This window comes from Canis aureus, chromosome 14 (assembly GCF_053574225.1).
Source record: "Canis aureus isolate CA01 chromosome 14, VMU_Caureus_v.1.0, whole genome shotgun sequence".
In the NCBI taxonomy this organism is placed as follows: Eukaryota; Metazoa; Chordata; class Mammalia; order Carnivora; family Canidae; genus Canis; species Canis aureus.
In genome coordinates, this window is record NC_135624.1 from 5,880,637 (window position 1) to 5,900,935 (window position 20,299).

The 20,299-nt window shown below is 45.8% G+C and overlaps 1 protein-coding gene across 1 annotated transcript in view; it reads right to left on the reverse strand.

The window, feature by feature from the left end:
• LOC144283102 (uncharacterized) overlaps positions 1 to 15,942 on the reverse strand; it is a 41,469-nt gene extending 25,527 nt beyond the window's left edge. Inside the window, exons 1-3 of the mRNA XM_077846803.1 lie at positions 15,862 to 15,942; positions 13,494 to 13,613; positions 9,764 to 9,859 (exon numbers count right to left, since the gene is read on the reverse strand). Of these exons, the coding sequence (XP_077702929.1) occupies positions 9,764 to 9,859; positions 13,494 to 13,535 (138 nt within the window). The 5' untranslated portion in view covers positions 13,536 to 13,613; positions 15,862 to 15,942. The remainder of the gene's footprint in view (positions 1 to 9,763; positions 9,860 to 13,493; positions 13,614 to 15,861) is intronic.
• Positions 15,943 to 20,299: the final 4,357 nt, after the last annotated feature.

Genomic DNA, 20,299 nt, shown 5'->3' on the forward strand with positions numbered 1-20,299 from the left:
ATTCTGGAAAATTCTTTGGGTTTCCTGGGAAAGTATTCTGTTCTAGACTCCTGCTTGTGGCATGGTGCATTTCTTGGGATGCTAAAGATTAATACCTACAGAAATCATTCCCTAAATAAAGAGTGCTTCTTTGATGGCAAGACTATCTTTGTGCAGTATAGCCACAGAATTTTAGATTTTAAAAACTAGTAGGAAAAAAAAAAAAACTAGTAGGGAACCTAGAGATCAAAGCTTCATTTTCCGGGTAAGAAAACAATATTAGAGAGGTCAAGCAATATGGCCCAAACCACTGCAGTTTATGGATAGAACTACTAGAACTTTGAATAAACAAGATGATACATAAATCCATGAATTGGGATTGACGTCAGATGAAACAGGTGACTTACTCAGGACTCCTCACTTAGAAGAAGGAATAGGGAGCCAAAATTATTGAATAATTTCCCCCTTTTTTCCAGCACTGATACTCTGTTAACATATGTTAAGCAGAATGATGACTGTGTTCTCTTTTTTACCACTAAGTGTTTTGCTTCTTCTTTCTCCTCTAAATCGTACCAGTTGGATTTGTATAATTTAGGGTTCACCTGATTGAATGAGTCTGGTTGTAGAGGAAGACCCAATGGAAACTCTTGCTGCCAAAAGGGCAAGTAAAGTGATCACAGAACCATCTTTACATCCCCAGGGCTCTGGCTGTTGTCATGTGTCTAAAGATGCTGAGATTTTTTTTTTTTTTTTTTTTTTTTGATGCTGAGATCTTAGAGGAGGATGACCTCCACGATAGAACTGGGGACAAAACTTGCTCTTCCCTTTCTCCCTGATAATGTGCCAGTCAACTATCAGACATGGACTGGTATGGTATTGGGGTGAGAATGTGGGGAGCTGATACCTTCTTATGACTTAAACAAGCTCTGGTCAAATGAACCCCTTTGACTTAGGTGAGAGACATTCAAAGCCTTAGGGCCATGGAACAGGATACACACAAGATGAGTGAAGCCTTTGTTTTTACTGTGAGCTGCAAGGGACTTTCTCCATCTTATCATGGAAATTCAGGGGTCAGGGCTTTTCAAAATAGGATCTGGTAAAAGGATCAGTTCATGTTTTCCACAGGGTTCTTCATAGAAGGTTTTTCACTTGTCCTTCTAGAGGTCATTCTAGTTCGGTTTATGCAATAGTTGCTAGTTAAGAACCTGGCTGTCATCCATCCTCTATGTTAGGCCGTGGTTGTGGTGGGAATCCTGTTTTCCTGGAGATGCAGGGTTATAAACTAGTTCTTGAGCTGATGGTCCATGTCTGCTACTGCCCATATACCCTAGCACTTTACTCACACCATTTTGTATTATTCCCTTGACCCGATTTTATATTCCTTGAGCCTAAAGAACAGAGCTTATACTTTCTTTAATTCCTTTTCTAGTCCATAGCCTGAACACATTATACATGCTGATAAGCAATTGACTTGATTTGAGTTTTTAAAGGTTTAAATTAGGCAGGAACATACATTTATAGCAAAATATAGATGTGTTGTATACAGAGTAAAAATTTAAAGTGAAAAATATGGTATTACTTATTCAAGTTGGCAATGAGAAACAGAAAATTTTTTTATAAAAGATTATCTTGGTAAAAGACCTCCAAAGTTCAAAGGTTTTCAACAATGTCCCTTAAGAAATGTGATGGAAATGTTGCAGAGGGTGGTAAGTCAGCTTGGAAGGTGCAAAAGTTGCATTCAAATATGTGAGGAAGTCAAACCACACCTCTGAAAACTTAGAACCAAAGAGGTTGAGAAATGCAACAGATATTGGACATGTCCTCAAGAGTAGATGGTTTATCACCCTAGTGTGTGTCGTAAGGACCAGTTGGGCACAAGTGTCAGGTATCTGGATAGTGAAGAGGGAAGCACATTTTGAGGCTGCCCTCCCAGAGCTGGAGAGCCATGGCTCAGATGTGACCAAGAGCCACCATGTGGCATCATTTCAAGGGATTTTCATATACCTGAGGCCTGACGCCTGGGGAAGCTTATTCCCCCAGAGGTGCTTGCAGCCTGAGTGCCCCGGAAATTAAAGAAAGCAGTGGGCTCCTAATTTTTGAGGTGACTCAAGAGGCAGAGTGGTCCCTGGCTACTTAATTTTAGATTTTAACAGGAGGGGCTTATGCAGTCCCTGCTACATCACTGTGATCTATGTGATCCACAGCTGTTAGGGCAGAAGGTGGGAGATGGGACTCGGGCTCTTGTAGCACTTTACTGGGAGATAATAAGCAAGAATAGCTTGCATTTTAAAGTTCAAATTGCTTAGCTCTGGAAGGTTCTGTGAGGGGAGGAGCCTGAGGAAGTTTGAAAGGAGGGATTGTTCTGCTGTCTTGGGTGCTGGTAGCAGATTAAATATCAGCACTGACACGTGCACTTGAATCGTTCTGTTGGGTTGGAGGAGTTTTAACCCAAGGTCACTTCTTTCCAGTTCTAAATAAAATTATCTAAGTTGTTGCCTAAAAATTTTCAAATGCATTTTTTAGTTGGATTTTAGCCAAGCTGTCAGGCAAGCATTTAGGGAAATGTTAGCTTTGGAAATTGTTCCTTCTGCAAGGACCTTGTAGCCTGGAGCAATGAACCTGTCTCCCCCAGGTTCCTCTTTGGGCCCAGAGACCTCTGCACCCCACTGACTTGTTTTGTCCTGGTTTCTAGTTGAAGGCCACAGAAGTCCCCCACCTTTGCTTTTCTGGAGGACTCTCCCAAGTCTGGCAAAAACAACAAACAAAACTCAACCAAATGAACACACAGACAGTGTAGACTCTGTTTTTGGATGTTGCTTTGAGGACATTAATGTCTGTTCCTTCAAAATGGGTGACTGACTTCTGTTTTCAGTGATCACAGCCAAATATGATACAAGATTTGATCTTAGAAACAAAGGCTGTGACTACCTCAGCCCAAGAGTGATGAGGACAAGCCAGAGGAAGGCATGCTTGTGGCCATGACACCGTGGTTCCCCATCCATCTCATAGGAAGAGACTTCCTTCTTCCTTTCTCTGTGGGATACTCCATAAGCAAGTTAGGAGTGATGACTCTTGAGGGCCCCTGAAGCTCTTCCTCCCTTTCCTGGGTGAGACAGGCCTGGCTGCAAGGATTGCTTCATTGCCAAATCAGGCAGTGTGCCCTCACTGTGAGTCTCAAGCTGAGCTGAGCTGGATAAGATCAAAAGCAGAAGGAGCTTTGTTCTTGCCCCTGATGCAGGTCTGAGGAAGGCCCAGCCAAGTATCTGTGCCTTTCTGGCAGCATCTCTTACCAGGTTCAGACAGCTGGTGGGTACTAGACAAGTACTCACTCTGGGAGTGATACTGAGAATGTCCTTATTGGGCCTAGAGAAGAAATGTATGTCCAAGATGTATGTGTCTAATGTCTAACAATAGGTGGGAGGAAGCCCTGATTTTGTATATTTGCCAATTTCTCTGGTGTAAATACTCCCAAGCTAACAACATGATGTTAGCTGGGTTGCAAAATCCCTGAATGTTAATGATGGTTTCTCCCAAGTAAAAGCCAGCTCCAGGCTGGTCCGAAGGTAGTGAGTTATCTCAATTGATTGTTCACAGTCAGTTACAGATCGAACTCCTTGTTCTACTCTTTCCCCCCTTCTCACTACTGCATTTGACTAGTCTAAAAAAAAAAAAAAAAAAAAAGCCAGCTCCAGCTCAGCCCAGCAGGCTGTTACTGAAACTGTCCTGAAGATCCAGAGCCCTGGCTTCAGAACCAGACAGACACAGAGGAGTGGAGGAGGTTCCCTGGTCCTCGCACTGGGGCAGTGTGTGGCTTAGGCATGTTACCTAACCTTTCTGAGCCTTCGTATACTTATCCAGAAAACCGGGGTGAACAGTCTCTGGCCAGATGGATGGAGGACCATGACTGGCGGCCCTTGCCCTATCTTGTGGTCTACATTAGTCTAAACTAACATTGTCGGGAGGGAGAGGATGCCATTCTGAGCAGGCGCTACCCCCAACGGCCACCTCAGAGCTCACGTGCTGATCTTGAGCGTTTGCTGTGAGTCTGGAATAAGATACTGAATGGGAAGGGCTGCCCTGTAGTAGGGATTTGGTGTTAGTTCCTGATTCATCGCACCCTTCCTTATTCCTCCTGCTTCCTCACACTGAAGTCCCAGTGAAACGCTGCCAGACAGGCCACAGCCTCTGACTGGGATCAGGCTCATGCAGCCACCTGTTAGAAACGGGCCTGCACGTACGCCTCCTGTCCCTGCAGGACCAACCAGATTGGACCATGCCCAATCAGGAGGCATGAAGAGTTGGCATTAGTGCGTACCCGCCACATTTTTCAGTATCTTTTTTCTTCCGTTTCTTTAGCCACTGATTTATATCCTGGGTCCTGTTCTCAATGGCTTTTCTCTCAGTCATTAAAAGCCACAGCCCCTCATCAGTGGATTATAGTCACGTCTCCTAGAGGGAAGAAGGTGTAGAACACGGAGCCAGTGCCCCACTGCTTCTCTTGGCTCTTAGCAGTCGATGTACACCACTCCGGCTTCCATCTGCCAGCACTGGTGTCTTGCTGCCTAGGGGCTTCCCCTCACCACTGAAGCACCATCTGCTGACTGATGGCAGGTTGAGAGTGGCCCTGGAGCATCTTGCAACCAATGACAGATGAGCACTGGCGAAGAATACCCTGGCCCCTGCCCCCTTCAGGTGAGCTACCTTTGAGCACTGCGTTTGACTCAGAGCCCCAGAGTTTCCTGATGGGATGAGGCTCCGTCACCCACACTGGCAGCTGGCTAGGTCACAGACCCTTTATTAGCTCCTTTCCCCTTCTCGCTTCTCTCCCCATTTCCTCTAGTTTTCTCGGCACCTCCCAAATACACTGTTTGCGATTGAATTCTTGTCTCAGCATCCCCGCTTTAGGAGGAACCCGGACGATCACAGGGGACTTATGAAGAGCCAAAAGAATGATTCTGGGACAGTGGAATTCCAAACTCTGCTTTCTAGACCGGAAATAGCACAGTCTGATACATACACATGAATGGATAGGAACAATGGGACAGACATTTAAAATGGAAATTATCCAGCAAAATTAGGGAGGTTTAGCTGCCACTCTGATAAGACTTAATGGGAGGAGAGATGCTGCTCCAGGTATCATGGGCCAAAGGAAGCCTGTGGCTTCCTGTCATTAAGCCAAGGTCATACAGAGGAGGACAACCCTGTAAGACTCAGGCTTAGGCCCTTACATGTTGTTGCTACTGGTTCTGACAGGGTCCTTGGAGCACATGCTGACTCCCCTCTCTGTGTCTCAGCAGATCCTTGAATAAAACCCATCTATACATGGGGACCATTTGCATGGAGGCCAGACTCCCTTTGCTGGGGGTACGTGGCTATTTCTTGGGCTGGTGGAAGGGAAAGCCGAAGAAGGGAAGGAAATCCACTGCAGGTGGCCTTGTTAAGCTCCTGAGTATCAGAGTCTCACGTGAGCCATGGGAGACCTCCTGGAGCTCCCAGTCTGAGTGCAGAGACAGGCAAGACACCCACTAACTGCATAACAGAGCCACGTGAAAATTGTCCTAGAATATCCGTCTAATGAAGAGCCGACGGATTAACCAATTCCAATTCATGGGGCTGAAAACAACATTCTGTTTGATGAGTGGAAGTAAACCTGCCGGCGGAAGGTCAGATGCATAGCAGGAGCTCCATAGACCTTGATTCACACCTAGGGCCCTTTCCACACTGAGAACTCCGTGTCTATGCACCAGTGCACAGAGACTATCTTTTGGATTTTTGATCATTTATAGCTACAATTATCTGCAAAATGAAAGGCAAAAAGCCAAGGGTCTATTTGTAGCTCAATTACCAAACAGATAGGCAGGATCAGGGGACAAACAGATGGGGAGAATCTGCCTGGTGTTATCTGGATTGGCTGTCCTTGCTGCCGGAGATGGTGTAGGGTTTCCTACAGCCGCCCCGTGGGGCATCCCACTTGCAGATACTGGGTGACCAGATACTGGGTGACGGGGCGGGGGCGTAGAGGAGGGTCCCTATCTAGAAAGCAGGCAGGACACAGTGGCAGGTTCAGTACCAGCCGCTGCGGTCTTTGCTGCCGCTCGCCTACTCCAGGGCCTCGGGAGGGAGCTGTGTTGGAGGATGGGCTCCTTCAGGGGAGACGTCAGACATCTGACATCTTGGCTAGGGCCCTCTCCCTCCCCGGGGTGCCCGGGGTGCCCGGCGGGGTGGGAAGGAGAGGGGGCTGCGAAGATGCCGGATGCTGGGGCCCGGGTCCAGGCCCACGGCGGAAGCCGTGCAAGGCTGCGCGAGCCACCCTCAGCGGAGACTCAGGGGAGCCTTGCAGCCCGCAGCCTGGGGCTCCCCTCCAGGCCTCCCACACGGCAGCCGCCCTGCGTCTAGCTGAGCAGCGCTGCCAGACCCGGAGGGGGCACCGAGCTAAAGCCAAGGGGTCACCCTTGGCTCCTTTAGCGAGCTGGCTTGCCCTGAGGGGACCCGGAGGACATGATGTGTAAACCCTGGGATGTGCGTGTGTGTGCGCGCGTGCATGTGTGCGCGTGTGTGAAAGAGAGACAGAGAGGGAGGGAAGGAGTCATGACAAAGTAACTTAGGAAAATAGACAACACTTAGCTTTGGTAACTTTCCTACTGATCAAAAGTAATTTAATTCATTTCCCAAATGTGAAGTGTGATCTACTCACAAATTAGATGGTTGGGAGGTTTTGTTGGTTGGTTCAGAAGAGGGGAGGGAATGAAAACCTTGGCTGGGACAGCCCAGGCTTCTCCGCTATTCCTCACCAAAGAGAAAAAAAATCCTTAGAGAAAAATGTTTTCTCCTTCTACTTGTCCCACTGCTAGTCACGGCGCTTTCTCTCCTGCCCGTTTCTCCCCCTTGCTGCCAATTTCCTCCTCTTACTCATTTATTCAGTCGGCCAGCCAGTCAGCTGGTCAGTCAGCATACATACACGCCAGGCATTAGTGTCTGCGGGTGGAAGCTATCAAATAAGATTATAGTTTTCATTTAGTCCAAGAAAGAGTTTTCTAACAGTGAATTCACCCCTAAGAGGAGGTCGCTCTCCATCAGGGAGAATGTCTGACTGAGCCAGCAGTAGCCAGCTGGGGTGCTTCTGGAGGATTCTTGCATCATGTGGGGCTTGACCAAAATAATACCTAAGGTACCTCCCAGTGCTGAGATTCCATGATTTTGCTGTTCTCGTCTTCAATAGAATGGAATAGATACCCAAGAAAGACCCTGGTCCCTAAATTGGGTTTTCCCCCCTTCAACTCCAAAGAAAACAATACCAACAAAGTAAATGTTCACACTGATCTCTGCCTTCTTTCCAGCATCTGATGATTTGAAAGCTGTCTAGACAGAGCTGAAGAGCTGAGAAAAAGGGCCACGGATGTCCTCCAGGGTGGAGGCCCCGAGGAGAGGAGTCAGGGCCTGTGATTATGCTCCTCATGCTATGTCCAGGCCAAGGCTCCATTCAAGCCCCTCCTCCTCCCAAAAAGGCACACATCCTCCTCACTCAGAACTCAAGGTAATGACTGAAAGTGAAAGGCCAGATGAAAAGGCAGAAATAAAAAAAAGAAGAAAGAAAGAAAGAAAGAAAGAAAGAAAGAAAGAAAGGAAAAGACAGAAAAGAAAAGAAAAGAAAAGAAAAGAGAAAAGAAAAGAAAGAAAAGAAAAGAAAAGAAAAGAAAGAAAAAAGAAAAGAAAAGAAAAGAAAAGAAAAGAAAAGAAAAGAAAAGAAAAGAAAAGAAAAGAAAAGGCAGAAATCTGGCAGCCTCTCCAAATCACCCTAGGCAGAGTGAAGCAGGCCTTCCCTTCAGGTCAACTCGATTCGCTCTACCAGGCTTGTCTGGTGCATGCCCCCACTACATGAGTCTGCACTTTGGGGATGGGGAGAGTGAGCACCAGGCCTCCTTCCGGATCGGATGAACCTCCTGCCTGCCTGCCCTGAGTCTCCCAGCCGCTGCAGGAGGGCCCATGGTGGCCCACTGGCTGGGAGGCTGTCTTCCTGGAGCCTTAGATGCCTTCCCTGTGCTTGATTACCATTCTCATCTCAAAAGGATTCTCGCCTTAAATCTCGATGATTAACATGGGGATTAATAAGCTCTGACTCTAAATAATCGTTCCGAAGATGAAGAAATGCTCAGCAGAACCTATCTTCCTCCTCTCGACTCTGTTCACAAATCAAGGATAAATCTGCATCTCTTCCTTTTTTCCTCCCTGTCAGAGGGCTGTTCTCAAAAACTGCTGTTCATCAGGGCGAATTGGCAATGGGAGTGTCTGTCAGAAAGGCTGTTCTCACAGCTGGGACCTGTCTGTTGTAGGAGATGAGGTAATTTCTTAAGCTTCTGGTATCCAAGGAGGAAAAAAGAACAACCCAATAAGGTCTGTTAACAAAGGTGTGAGAGTCTGGGTATTTTCTGGTACTAAAGAGATCTCAGGGAATGTTTCTTCTGGGTTGAAAGCAAACCTTTGTCAAGGATTTCATTTTAGAAGGTTCAAAGACACCAGGGAGAGAGAGAGAACAAGAGGCAGGAAGAGTGGAAGAGATGAAGAGAGGGAGAAGGCAGGAGCCAGGCCTTGCTGAGATGTCACAGGAGAGAGTCACAGATACAGGCTCCAGCAGTTTGATCACTGGAAAAATGTCTGTTAAGAGTTACTGCAATGGAAGAGAGAAATTTCTGGATTTTTTTTTTTTTTTTTTAAAGATGTGCCTTTGCTCCTGCTGCTTTGTTCACCTGGAATGACCTTATTCCTGTCCATCTTGAGCCCTCTATTCTAAAGGGAGCTCAGTTCAAATGCCCCCTCTTCCATGAAGACTTCTTTGGTATCTCCAGTTACATAGATAATTGCTTTGTCTGCTGAAGTCACTAGCAGTTTTTTTCCATTAATTTTTTTTTTTATATTTAGTCACGGCAAAATACAAGTAAATTTTATCACATTAAACATTTTTTAAGTGTACAGTTCAATCGTGTTAAGTGTATTCACATTGTCGTGCAGCCAATCTCTAGAACTCTTTTCTTTCTTTTTTTTTTTTTAGAACTTTTTCATCTTGCAAAACTGAAACTCTGTACCCATTAAACAATACCTCCCCATACTATTGGCAACCACCATTCTACTTTATGTCTCAGTGGATTTGACTCCTTTAGGTACCTCATGTAAGTGAAATCATGCAGTACTTATCTTTTTGTAATTGGCTTACTTCACTTAGAATATTAGTGAAGTATTACATCTATTAGAATTTTCTTCTTCTTCTTCCTTTTTTTTTTTTTAATGGTCTCCACACCCAGCATGGAGCCCAACTCAGGGCTTGAATTCACGATCCTGAGATCAAGACCTGAGGTGAAATCAAGAATTGGACACCCAACTGACTAAGCCACCCAGGCATCCTAGAATCTCCTTCCTTTTTAAGGAATACTAATTTGATTATTTTTTTCTAATGGCATTTATAACATGCAGTCTTATTTTTAAGTGACATAGGCACATTCTATCTTTTCTATAGAATTCTACATCTTTTGAGGACAAGGTCTGAGTATCCACACAGTTGAGTCCCACTCTACCTATTAGCTCAGTGCTTGGCAGAGAATTTGTGCTAACTGAATATTTGTCAAAAAGATCAAAGGACAAATGCTGCCATAGTGTCTTAAGTGGGATCTTCTAGACCTCCCAGTTTCTCTTTAAACATGCCCCCAAAAAGACTCAATGTGGAATCAATTCACCTCATCAAGTTGAAGTGAGCAGAAATGGAATGGCATCAACCATTTTGTGCTGATCTTACCCCACAGCCTTGAATCAGTCCTGTGTCTTCTCCTGGCTTGAGCCTTCTACTTCCTTCTGGGAGACATCTCCTTTGGGGCAGGAAATTGGGCCCAATCTTAAAAGAACAGAAAGATGGAGTAAGAAAAAGTAAGGAGAGAGGGGGATGGTTCACATAAAAACAGAAGCTGATAATTAGATTTAGATTTTCCATCTTAACTCTCTGGTTGTGTCATCACTTTAAATATGTATCTTCTGATAAAGATGGGGTGGAAATAGGGGGCAGGGGACTGTGGAAGTCTTATTATTAATCATACTAAACATCCTTTCTCACCCTCTTCCCCAGGTTGTCACTATGGAAGACTGCTTTTTTGCAACTCAGGAGCAACGAGAGAAGCCTTGCTATGATTTGATCTGGGAACTTGGAGAACTGAATGACACTTCATGTTTGGTCTGTAATAGCTATTTCTTGGAGTCACTTTAGTAAGCTCCTCTTATAGCCCCACCTTTCCCTTTGTCTTTCCACATCATTTGTAAGAGGGAATCATGGAACAAACACAGGCATTAAGCCTAGCAGTCCTGTGTTCCACTGGTGGTAGAACCTGGGGCAGGCCAGTTCACCTCACTGAATCTCAGTTTTCTTATCTGTAAAATGAGAAAATTACCCCCTTAGCTCCGCAGGCTTTCCTGATGATTCAATAAGGCCATAACTATTACCTGCTCAGTCTCATACACAGCAGTTGGATAATACATGTAAATTTCCTTCCCGTGACCTTAGTTGACCTAATATCCCTCTACTCAAGCTGAATTGGCTCCATTTGGATCCTTGACTCCACATAAGCCACATTTGCTGCACTGGCTTTGTCTCTTCCTTAGCAGCCCATGACCCCCATAGAAACCCCATGGCAGTTCATCCTTTTGAGATTCCTGGACTCATTAGAGAAGAGCATTTTGATGTGGGATAAGGCTCTGCTCAGGCCTAACAGAATCTTGTTGGGAGATGGAATTTTCAAAATAACAAGAGAAATCATAGAAGAACAAACCAGCACAGTTCAGTTTATTTCCCAAATGATTTATCTCCATGTTAGGCAGAAAGCTCTGTGTCTGCACATTGCTATTGGAGCAATTGTTGCCTACCTACAGAAGAGCCTTTATTTTTTTGACCCACATTACCTTTATTAGCAAAGCTTCATCCTAAAGGCCAGCAAATGGGTACGTGCTCTGCCAGCCCAGAACAAGCAGACGTATGAAAGCAATTCCTGCGATCGTCTAACAGAGCTGGTGCCCTCATTGATCCAGAATGCCAAAACCAATAGCCTATTTTTGAGAAAAAAGTACATGGAATGTATTTGAGTTACTTTATTCCTTCTCATTTAAGTGTCATTGCATTTATCTTGAGCACAAAATAGCTGTCCTTTGTCACTTTCCTCCATCAAACTCTTCCCTCTTGGACTTCAGAGAAGAAAACCACTACTTCCTACAAGGTGGCAGTTGACCAAGGCTTCATGGTGGTACCATTTTAATCTGGCCCTACAAGTTGGGTAGGATTGGAAAATGTAAATATTTGAAAGCAAGCATTTGTAGCAGAAAGAATGGCAGCAACAAAACATAGAAGCAAAAACTTGTAGCAATGGCATCACTGGAGAATAAGATATACAGAAGGAATAATAAAAATAAGTAATATTAAACACTGTGGTAGGCATTCTCTAAAATGGCTTTCAGTGATCTCTGCCTCCTGATCTTCATGCTCTATGAAACTCCTCCTCTTGAGGATGGATTGGATCTATTGACCTAATGAATAGAATCCACATTCAGGATACATCTGAAATAATGGGGTACCCTTGTGAGATTAGATTATTCAAAGACTGTGGCTTCTTTCTTGGGCATTTTCTCTCTTGCTGTTGTTCTCTCTTGGATTGTGTGCTCTGATGAAGCAGCCCTGTATAGAGGACCACATGGTAAGGGAGTAAGGCTTGTCAACACTCATGTTAGTGAGCTTGGATGCATCCCTTCCCCACAACAGCTGAGCCTGCAGATGAGACCTCTTTGCCAATCGCTTGGCTACGATCTCTTGAGAGGTGCTGAGGCAGAAGTGTTCAGCTAAGCTATGCTCAGATTCCTGACCCACAGAAGCTGTGGATAGTAAATGTTTGTTATTTTGAGTCACTAAGTCTGGGGATAATTTGTTATGCAGCAACAGATAACCAATACAAGCACTTACTCTAACATACTAGACACTGTGATAAGATATGTGACTTCATATATCTGATGTTATTTAATCAACATTAGATGGGTATTCTCGTCCCAACTTTTCATTTGAGAGAACCAAGGTTTAGACATCAGCCCAATACCTTTACATATCTAGTAAGTGCAGGAGCTGGGATTCAAACCCAGGCTGTCATCTTCCTGGGCATGTGCTCTTAACTTGGACACTATATGTTCTACAGTTGGGTTCATTCCTACTGTCCCCCCTTCTTTGCTCCATATCCCCCAAGGTCTGTTGGCAACCTTGTCTTCTTGTCCTAGCAGAGCCTGAAAGAAAACTTGGTAATTTCTCTTAAGTTTTTTAAACAGAATCTTATTCTCTATGCACCATTGCCTCTGTCAGGTTGTGCCATCTACTCACAGCTCCATGTTTTCTGATAGCAGTGGCCCCCAGCTCTGAGGACCCCAAACTCTTCTTATCTTCTTGCCACTCCTTGTCCTGGGCACCACCTGTGGTTTTGGGAGCTAAGGTTTGTGGGGCTACCCTTGGGTGGGGCAGTGACTCCCTTTCTCTTGCCCTGGGGTAGAAGTTGTTTCCTGGGAGACCACATCATATTCCTCAGGACCCAACAAATACAACTTTTCCACTTACTTCTCTCACATGGCTAAGAGGACCCAGAGAGTCCTGCTCCCACTCTAGGAGATGGAGAATACTAACCTGCAGGTCCTTTCCTAGTCTCTGATTTAAAAAAAAAAAAGGAAACTCTTCCCAGCCTTACTCTGCTGCCTTCACAGTTTCCTGGGACACTGGTTTATTTCAGAGTATTCCTACAGGATTTATACTTGACACTGCTCATCAGTCACATGTGATAATCTCTCCCTGGGCCTTTGCAGGGAGGCAGGGGTGCAGATGTGTGGGCTGCCACACAGAGTCCTCAGGGACCATGGTATTCCATCTCATCACAGTATCTCTTGCCACTTCAGTGAGATCTTTGACACGTTGGCTGAGTCTCAAGAGGTCTAGAGATGAAGGATTATCCTTGGCTAATATTAAAAACAAACTAATCATACGAAACTGAAGAGTTAGAAATGACCTTTCATGATTGATAAGACAGTCTTCACTGTTGACCTAATGCTACATTTTGCTGTACTGTGTGTAAGCTCATAAGCTTGAAGGAAGTCACTGCTCAGGAAATTAGCTCCAACCCCCTGAACTTTATACCTCAGTGCCCTGTTAATCCTTGAAGGAAATGAGTGGGGCCCTATGCTTCAAAAGAACTTACAATGGGTAACTAAGGTCCAAAGGCAACCTCTCCCTGGTGGTGGGAGAACTGGGCTCTTGTTCCAGCTCTACCACCTGCTATCTGGATGATCCTAGGTGGTTCACCTCACCTTTGTGGATTGTTTCCTTGTATGTTACCCCAGGGGGGTGGGGCAAGCCACCCCTAAGAACTCTCTGGGTCTTGACTTTGGTTTTATGGGCTTTGTAATTATTTCTAGAGCTGGCCTGTGAACAGGGCATCCCGCTCCCTCTGTGCTTCCCTTACCTCTGCTCCTATGGGCTCTTCAGTCATGTTGGCTCTTGTCATAGTACTGGTTTGTCTGCCACAGGGTTTCACATAAAAGTGTTCTGTGGGTTCAAGACTGAAGGCCTCTGGGCCTAGCACCTGCTGAGACAAGGAACAGTCTTTTGGCTTCCTGGATCACTCTTAACAAGCCACGAGTTTCCATTCAGAAACATAGCGTACGGTCTCCAAACACCAGCAGCAGCCCATTCCACACTCAGTGGAAGGTGGGGAAAGAGGGGGAAGAGTGACTAACGAATCGCCAGCTCCTTCCTTCCATGAACAGGGCACTGGGCTGGAGACCCATACAGCCTTGTGATTTAGCTCCATTTTACAGAGTGGAAAAATCAGTGAATTCTAGAATTGAGACTCAAATTTAAGTACATTAATGAATCCATAAATATTTATTAGAGTGAAAGGGTCTGCAACAGATTATCCAAGTTGGCTTTGAAGCAGTTTATCAAGCAGAGAAATAAGGTGATTTACTCAAAATCAGGTAGAGAATGTATTTATTCACTGTGTATATTCAGATGCCTTTCTTTTGTAGGACTGACTCAGAGCCCTTTCTTTTTTTTAAAAAAAATTTTATTTTTATTTATTCATGAGAGAGACACAGAGAGAGGGGGGTGGGGCAGAGACAGAAGCAGGCTCTATGCAGGGAGCCTGACAAGGGACTCAATCCCAGGTATCCAGGTATCAGGGGCTAAACCGCTGAGCCACCCGGGCTGCCCTCAGAGCCCTTTTTTTTTCTTTCTTTCTTTTTAAGAGCCCTTTTAAAATATGTTCAAGGACATGTCAGTTGGAGGCAGTCAGTTACTCTGCCTTCCCTCTTGTTTCTAGCAGGACTTCCTCCACTTTCCAAAGGATGTTCTTTGGCCTCCACACCAAACAGACCCACCCAATATCGAAGGCCCATGTGTAAACACCCTTCCTTCTATCTTATCAAAATCCCTCCTGCCTTGGTTTATCAGAGATGACTCACTCCTTGGAGCCCTTTGCAAGGACCTGGGCTGGGGTTGCAGGGCTGAGAGGTACCAGCTTCTCTACCCACTTGAGAGAAGGGCCTCTTAAACTTCCAGTCTTTTCTATCTCCCCCAGCTGGAAGCCCCCACCACCATCACTTAGGGGATCTTGGCCCCAGAAGTCACTCCCAGCCTTTCCCACAAGACCCTTGCATGTTGGTGGTCTTTAGGGCCACCTTATCCTGAAGAAATTAGACAGCTGAGTGACAGGAATCTGGCCTGGTGGTTTCAGGAAAGAAAGCAAACGCTCTGAAATGTGAGCCAAATGGCAGGGTTCTCAAGGAAGGCTTCCTTTCATGCTGGAAGTGTTAGCAGCTCCACCTTCAAGAAATACATTTTTGAGAGTAAGACAAATGATCATTTGGTTTAAGGAGCCCAAGTCCCAAATGATAATATTTTCACCATCATAGCCTGTGTCCAATGGGGGAACAAGAGGTCAGGAGACATGTCACACTGATTTCTGCCTCCCAGTGTGGGCAGGTGCAGGGCAGTGAGCTGCATCAGCTGTTTACCCAAGCAGGGCAAATGGATATGCAGCTCCCTCCCTCTCTATTGACAATCACCTGCCAGACGCTGTGCCAGGTGCAGGGAATCCAGTGGGAGCAGAGACAAAGGCCTGGCCCTCTGCTCCTGACCCTTCTAATCCAGTGGGAAGTAGAGACATCATATTAAGACATGGCAGCTATGAGGAATGCTGTAAAGAAGAGGTTCGTGGGGGCCTGAAGGGTGAAGTGACAGAGCCATGAGGCCAATCCAGGTTTTCCTGATGAAGTCTTGTTTGGGTGGATATCTGAAGGGGACTTAGCAGGGAGGGAGGGAGGGAGGGCAGGGCCCTATCGGAAAACTGCAGGGAATGGAAGGCGGCCAGTGTGTGTGTTGGGGTGGGGGTGGGGTTTAGAGGGTGGAGGGGACCAAGGTAGGAGTCAGGACTGGAGAGGAAGCTATGTCAGTCACTTGCAGAGTTGTGTCCTCATGCTGGGGGCAATGGGAAGCCCGGAGAGGGACTGCAGAAAGGTGCGACATTCAGGGGATACTGGATCTATATTTGGGCACCCAGCCCAGTGAAAGCCCAGGGCCCAGAGGCCTCTTCAGCCCTCTGTCAAACAGTGCTCACGGCTATGGGGTCCCTAGGCCCACAGACCAGGAAATGGTGGGGATGGAAGCAGGTCAGGGACAGATGCCAGGAGAGTGGGTCCCCAGGGCCACCTTCCCACCCCTGGCCAAGTGAAGGTCAGATCCCTCGGGTCTGCCTTCTCCGGACGCCACTCACGCCCCTCCCCGCGTGGAGCCCCTGAGCGCCGCCCGCCCCCCGCCCCGCGAGTCACCACCTGCTCGGGGAGCCCGGAAGAGGTGAGAACGCGAGCAGCGCGGCCCGGCCCGGGGGAGCGGCCTCCCGCCCCCGACTGCCACCCTCCGCCGGGCCCCAAGCCCCAAGGCACCCCTGGGGCCCATCCCCCGCGGGGGTTCCTCCTGGTTCCCGCCCGCCCCTGCCCCGCCGCGCCATCACCATGGTTACGCGGGCTCGGCTGCCTCGGGAGCTGGGGGGGGGGGGGGGGGGGATCGCTCGGGGCAGGGCGGGCGGCTGGGCTCCCTAGTCTTCCTCTGGAACTGGGTTCTTTTAAAATCCGCTCAAGGCTGCACACTGCAGATTCAAGGCCTGCTTACCTGGGGGCTTCGCTCAGAGACACAAGATGAGAACAACCGGATAGAGAGTGTACCCCGCAGGGACTGATCTGCACCGTGAAAGGGGGCAGCGCGGCGTCCCTGGAAGCACTGATACATAGCAGTGCGTTGGTTAGGACTGATCCCCAAGATTTAAGGGCCTCTCACTGGGTGACCTGAGGTAGACTTGTAAGGCTTCAGTTGTTAGAGGCCAATTTGGGGCCAGACAGACCTGGAATCAAATCCTGACCCTGCCACTTATCAAAGGCATAAACTGGGACAAGCTATTGACACTGGTTGGGCCTCAGTGTCCTCTTCTGTATATTGGGGATAATCACACTCACCTTGTAGGTGGTAGGATCAAAAATGTTGGGCACATAGTAGGCACTAAAGAAGACCATTGCTGTTGCTGCTGTTATTAGTATTAGAGTTCTAAGCTCTTATAGATGCAAAGCATGAGTTTGTTGATTCGAGGGTTACACAAAAGGCAGGTTTTCCCAACAGTGACTTGTGGGCGGCCAGCACCATCAGTTTCAAGCCAGTGAGTAGAACAATTTCCAACCCCTCCTCAAAAGTCTCTCACATATTGGCAGACATAATATAACCCTGAATCACAGTGTATAGAGATAGTAGAATGATGAAGGAATTAGCAGGAAGGAGGGAAGTCTGAACTGAGTGCCCTGGGGAGAGGGGTGGTGGTGGAGGGGGAGATGGTCGGGGCAGAATAGCAAATAACAAAGAGGTTGCTAATGGCTTATAGAACCTTGGCAATCCTGTAGCAGGGGATGATGTGAGGCCTGAAAAAAGACAGATTATTTGGAAGTATTTATAAGAGGCAGATAGACTTGCAGGTCCCAACCACCTACTCCCCCTCCTGCAGGGGACAGGAGAGTTAGTTTCTAGAAAAACCGAATCAGAGACTTAGTGCTACTGACTGTCAGATACAGAGGGAGGCTGGGGTCAGGTGAAAGTTTGCATGCTAACTGAACAATTCTCCCTTGCTCCTTCCTCCTCCTAGCCTATGAACGACAGGGGCAGGAGATTGAAAAACTCTTTTGTGTAGAAACTGACCCAATCCAGGAAAAAGACCTATACATATTGATCACCCCCTAGAATAAATCCCATCCAGGTACACAGAACTTGAGTCAGTCTTTAGGGCCTCAGCCTTAAATCTGAGTGGCAGTCAACAATCACCAGAGAGGAAACCATCCAACAGGACAGAGAATAAAATAATCAAACAGGAGAGCAAAAGGATCTATGAAGGAAGCAGAAATGGAAAACAAAGTATATTTGATACCTTTAGAGGAATAAGAGAATACACTGCATCCATAGGATCTGATGAAAAAGGGAGAAGCAAAGAAGAGTTTTTGGAGGGGCACCTGGGTGGCTCAGTGGTTGGGCATCTCTGCCTTTGGCTCGGGGCGTGATCCTGGAGACCCAGGATCGAGTCCCATGTCAGGCTCCCTGCATGGAGCCTGCTTCTTCCTCTGCCTGTGTCTCTGCCTCTCTCTCCCTCTGTGTCTCTCCTGAATAAATAAATAAAATCCAAAAATAAATAAATAAGAGTTTTTGGAAATAAAAAGTATGAAGTGAAAACTTCAAAAATTCTGTGCCAGTGTTGGAAGATAGTTGCAGAAATTTCTTGAAAGCAAACAAAGAGAAGAATAATAGGAGCAAAAAAGAAAATAAGAGGAGTAATTCAGGAGGCTCAACATCCAATAAGGACTTTCAGAAAGAGAACAAAGAAAAATGCTAAAGAAATAATACAAAAAGATGCTCTAGAACTGAAGGACACAAATCTTGGCTAACATGCCCAGCACAGTAGTTGAATATGGACCTAGACTAAGATACCCCATTGTGACACTAGAACTCTAGGGGTAAAGAGAGTTTTATGAGTTTTCAAAGAGAAAACTAAAAAGTTACATATAAAAGATCAAGAATCAAAATGGCATTGGACTTCTTAATAGCAGCACTGGAAGTTAGAAGACTTTGGAAAAAATGCTTTCATTATCCCAAGGGAAAATTATCTTCAGCCTAGATTTCTATTCCTGGCCACACTATTGAATAAGTAGGAGGACAAAATAAAGACAAGCAAAATACAAAAAAGTTTACATTTGATGTACCCTTTCTTAGGAAGCCACTGGAGGATGCTCCATGATGAGGGAATAACCAAGAAAGAGGAAGAAGGCTTGTGATCCAACAATGCAGAGGGGCAAAGGGAATTTCCAAGATGGGGGTGAAGGAAAGTCCCAGAATTACAGCTATGGGGCAGGCCTAAGAACCAACCATTTGGGTTGAGCATTGAGGACTCCAAGAAGAATTTCTCTAGGAAATTCTGATTTATTGAATTAGTTTGCAGGGCTGTTGGAAATATGGAAAGATGTAGATATTAGGGAAAACAAAGCAAATGTAAACTATAAAGGAGCTATTAACCCCAGAAAGAAGGCATTGAGAAAAAAAAAAATCTCAGTTCACTACTTGGCTAGGTAGTGAAAAATGTTTATTTTACATAATCATCATAATGAAAACACTGTGTGGGGATTGAACCAAAACCTGCTAAACAACTACGTTGGAAGGATAGAAAGCACAGGAAGGGGAGGGGTGAACGATTTAAAATATTTGCCTACTATAGTGGAAAATATTTAAAAGAAGTTACTTGAGAGTGAGCTGTATATGCCTATTATCTAAAAATATAAATACCAAAAAAGAAAGGCTATGAATGTTGCAAGTGGTTGCCTCTGGAGAGCAAAAGGAAGATGAGGCAGGAAGGAGGTCAAGGGACTTTCACAGATGGTATAATTCAATACAGTATAAGTAAGAATCAATTCAAGATACAATAAAAGAAAGAAGGCTGGACCTGTGTTGGCCAAACAATGGCTTTACAAACACACACCTAGGGTGCTTTTCAAATCCCTCAATGATAAAGTCAGCAAAGACAAAGTGGCAGCTACATGCATAGCATTAGGAGAATTTCTGGAATTGGGGCTGTTATTCCTATTAACACAAAAACACTAATAGTAACAACTTGAAATAGTTTCCACAGGCTTTCGAGATACCCTAGTGGGTTTGCCACCATGTTATCCCATGCTTTCAAGGAAAACACCAGAACTCAGGATTTAATAGGAATCTTTGCTGTAGTAAGTGGTAGAGGCAGGACCTAAAACCAAGTTCTCTGTGGTAGATTATATTTTCAAATATGGACTAATCCCTCATGCTCTTCTTTCATTCCTCCATCAAAAGATGGAGTCTATTTCTCTACCCCCTTGAGTCTGGGCAGGTCTTGTGTGAGCTTTGACCAACATAATACTGTGTGGGTGATTTTTGGTGACTTCTAAGACAAGGTCATCAGAAGCCTTGCAGCTTTTGCTCGGTCTTATGGGATATTCCCTCTGGTGCACTCTCCCTTGGGAAGCAGCATCATTCTGGAAGAAGCCTAAGCCACACGTAGAAGCACTTTAGTTAACATCCCAGCTTAACTAGCATCAGCTGCCAACGATGTGAGTGAGTCGCCATCTTGGATACTAGCCCAGGTGAACCTTCGGCTGACTCCAGCCCCATTCACTGACTACAACCACATGAGAGATGCCAAGTGAAACCACTCAGCTGACATGTCAACCCACAGAACTCCGAGAGAGAATAATAAGATTATTATTTGAAGTCATTGAGTTTTAGGGTGATTTGTTACGTGGTAGGTAATTGAAACATTGCCTGATACCAAGGTCCATATTCTTTCCTTGGCACCACTCAATGAGTGTTTATCAACAGAGACGTTATTGAAATTTGGGTGGGAGAATTTTTTATTTTGTAGGTTTTCCCTGCACACTGTAGGATCTTTAGCACCCTGGCCTTTGCCCTTGAAGCTGATGCCCTTCCCCCAATACCATGGTGCTACCTAAGAATGCCTTCACAGTTTCCCAAATGACTCCTAAGAGTAACATTCCCAGGTGAGATCTCCAGGGAAATGAAGCCATTTTGAGATGGTTTAAAACTGAATTCCACACAAATGGAAAAGACGGCAGTTCTGTTAGTGGGAAAGGTGAGAAAGGAGAGCTTGCAGGATATAGTTACCTAGTCCAACTGCAAAGGATCTCCACAGCCCTACCT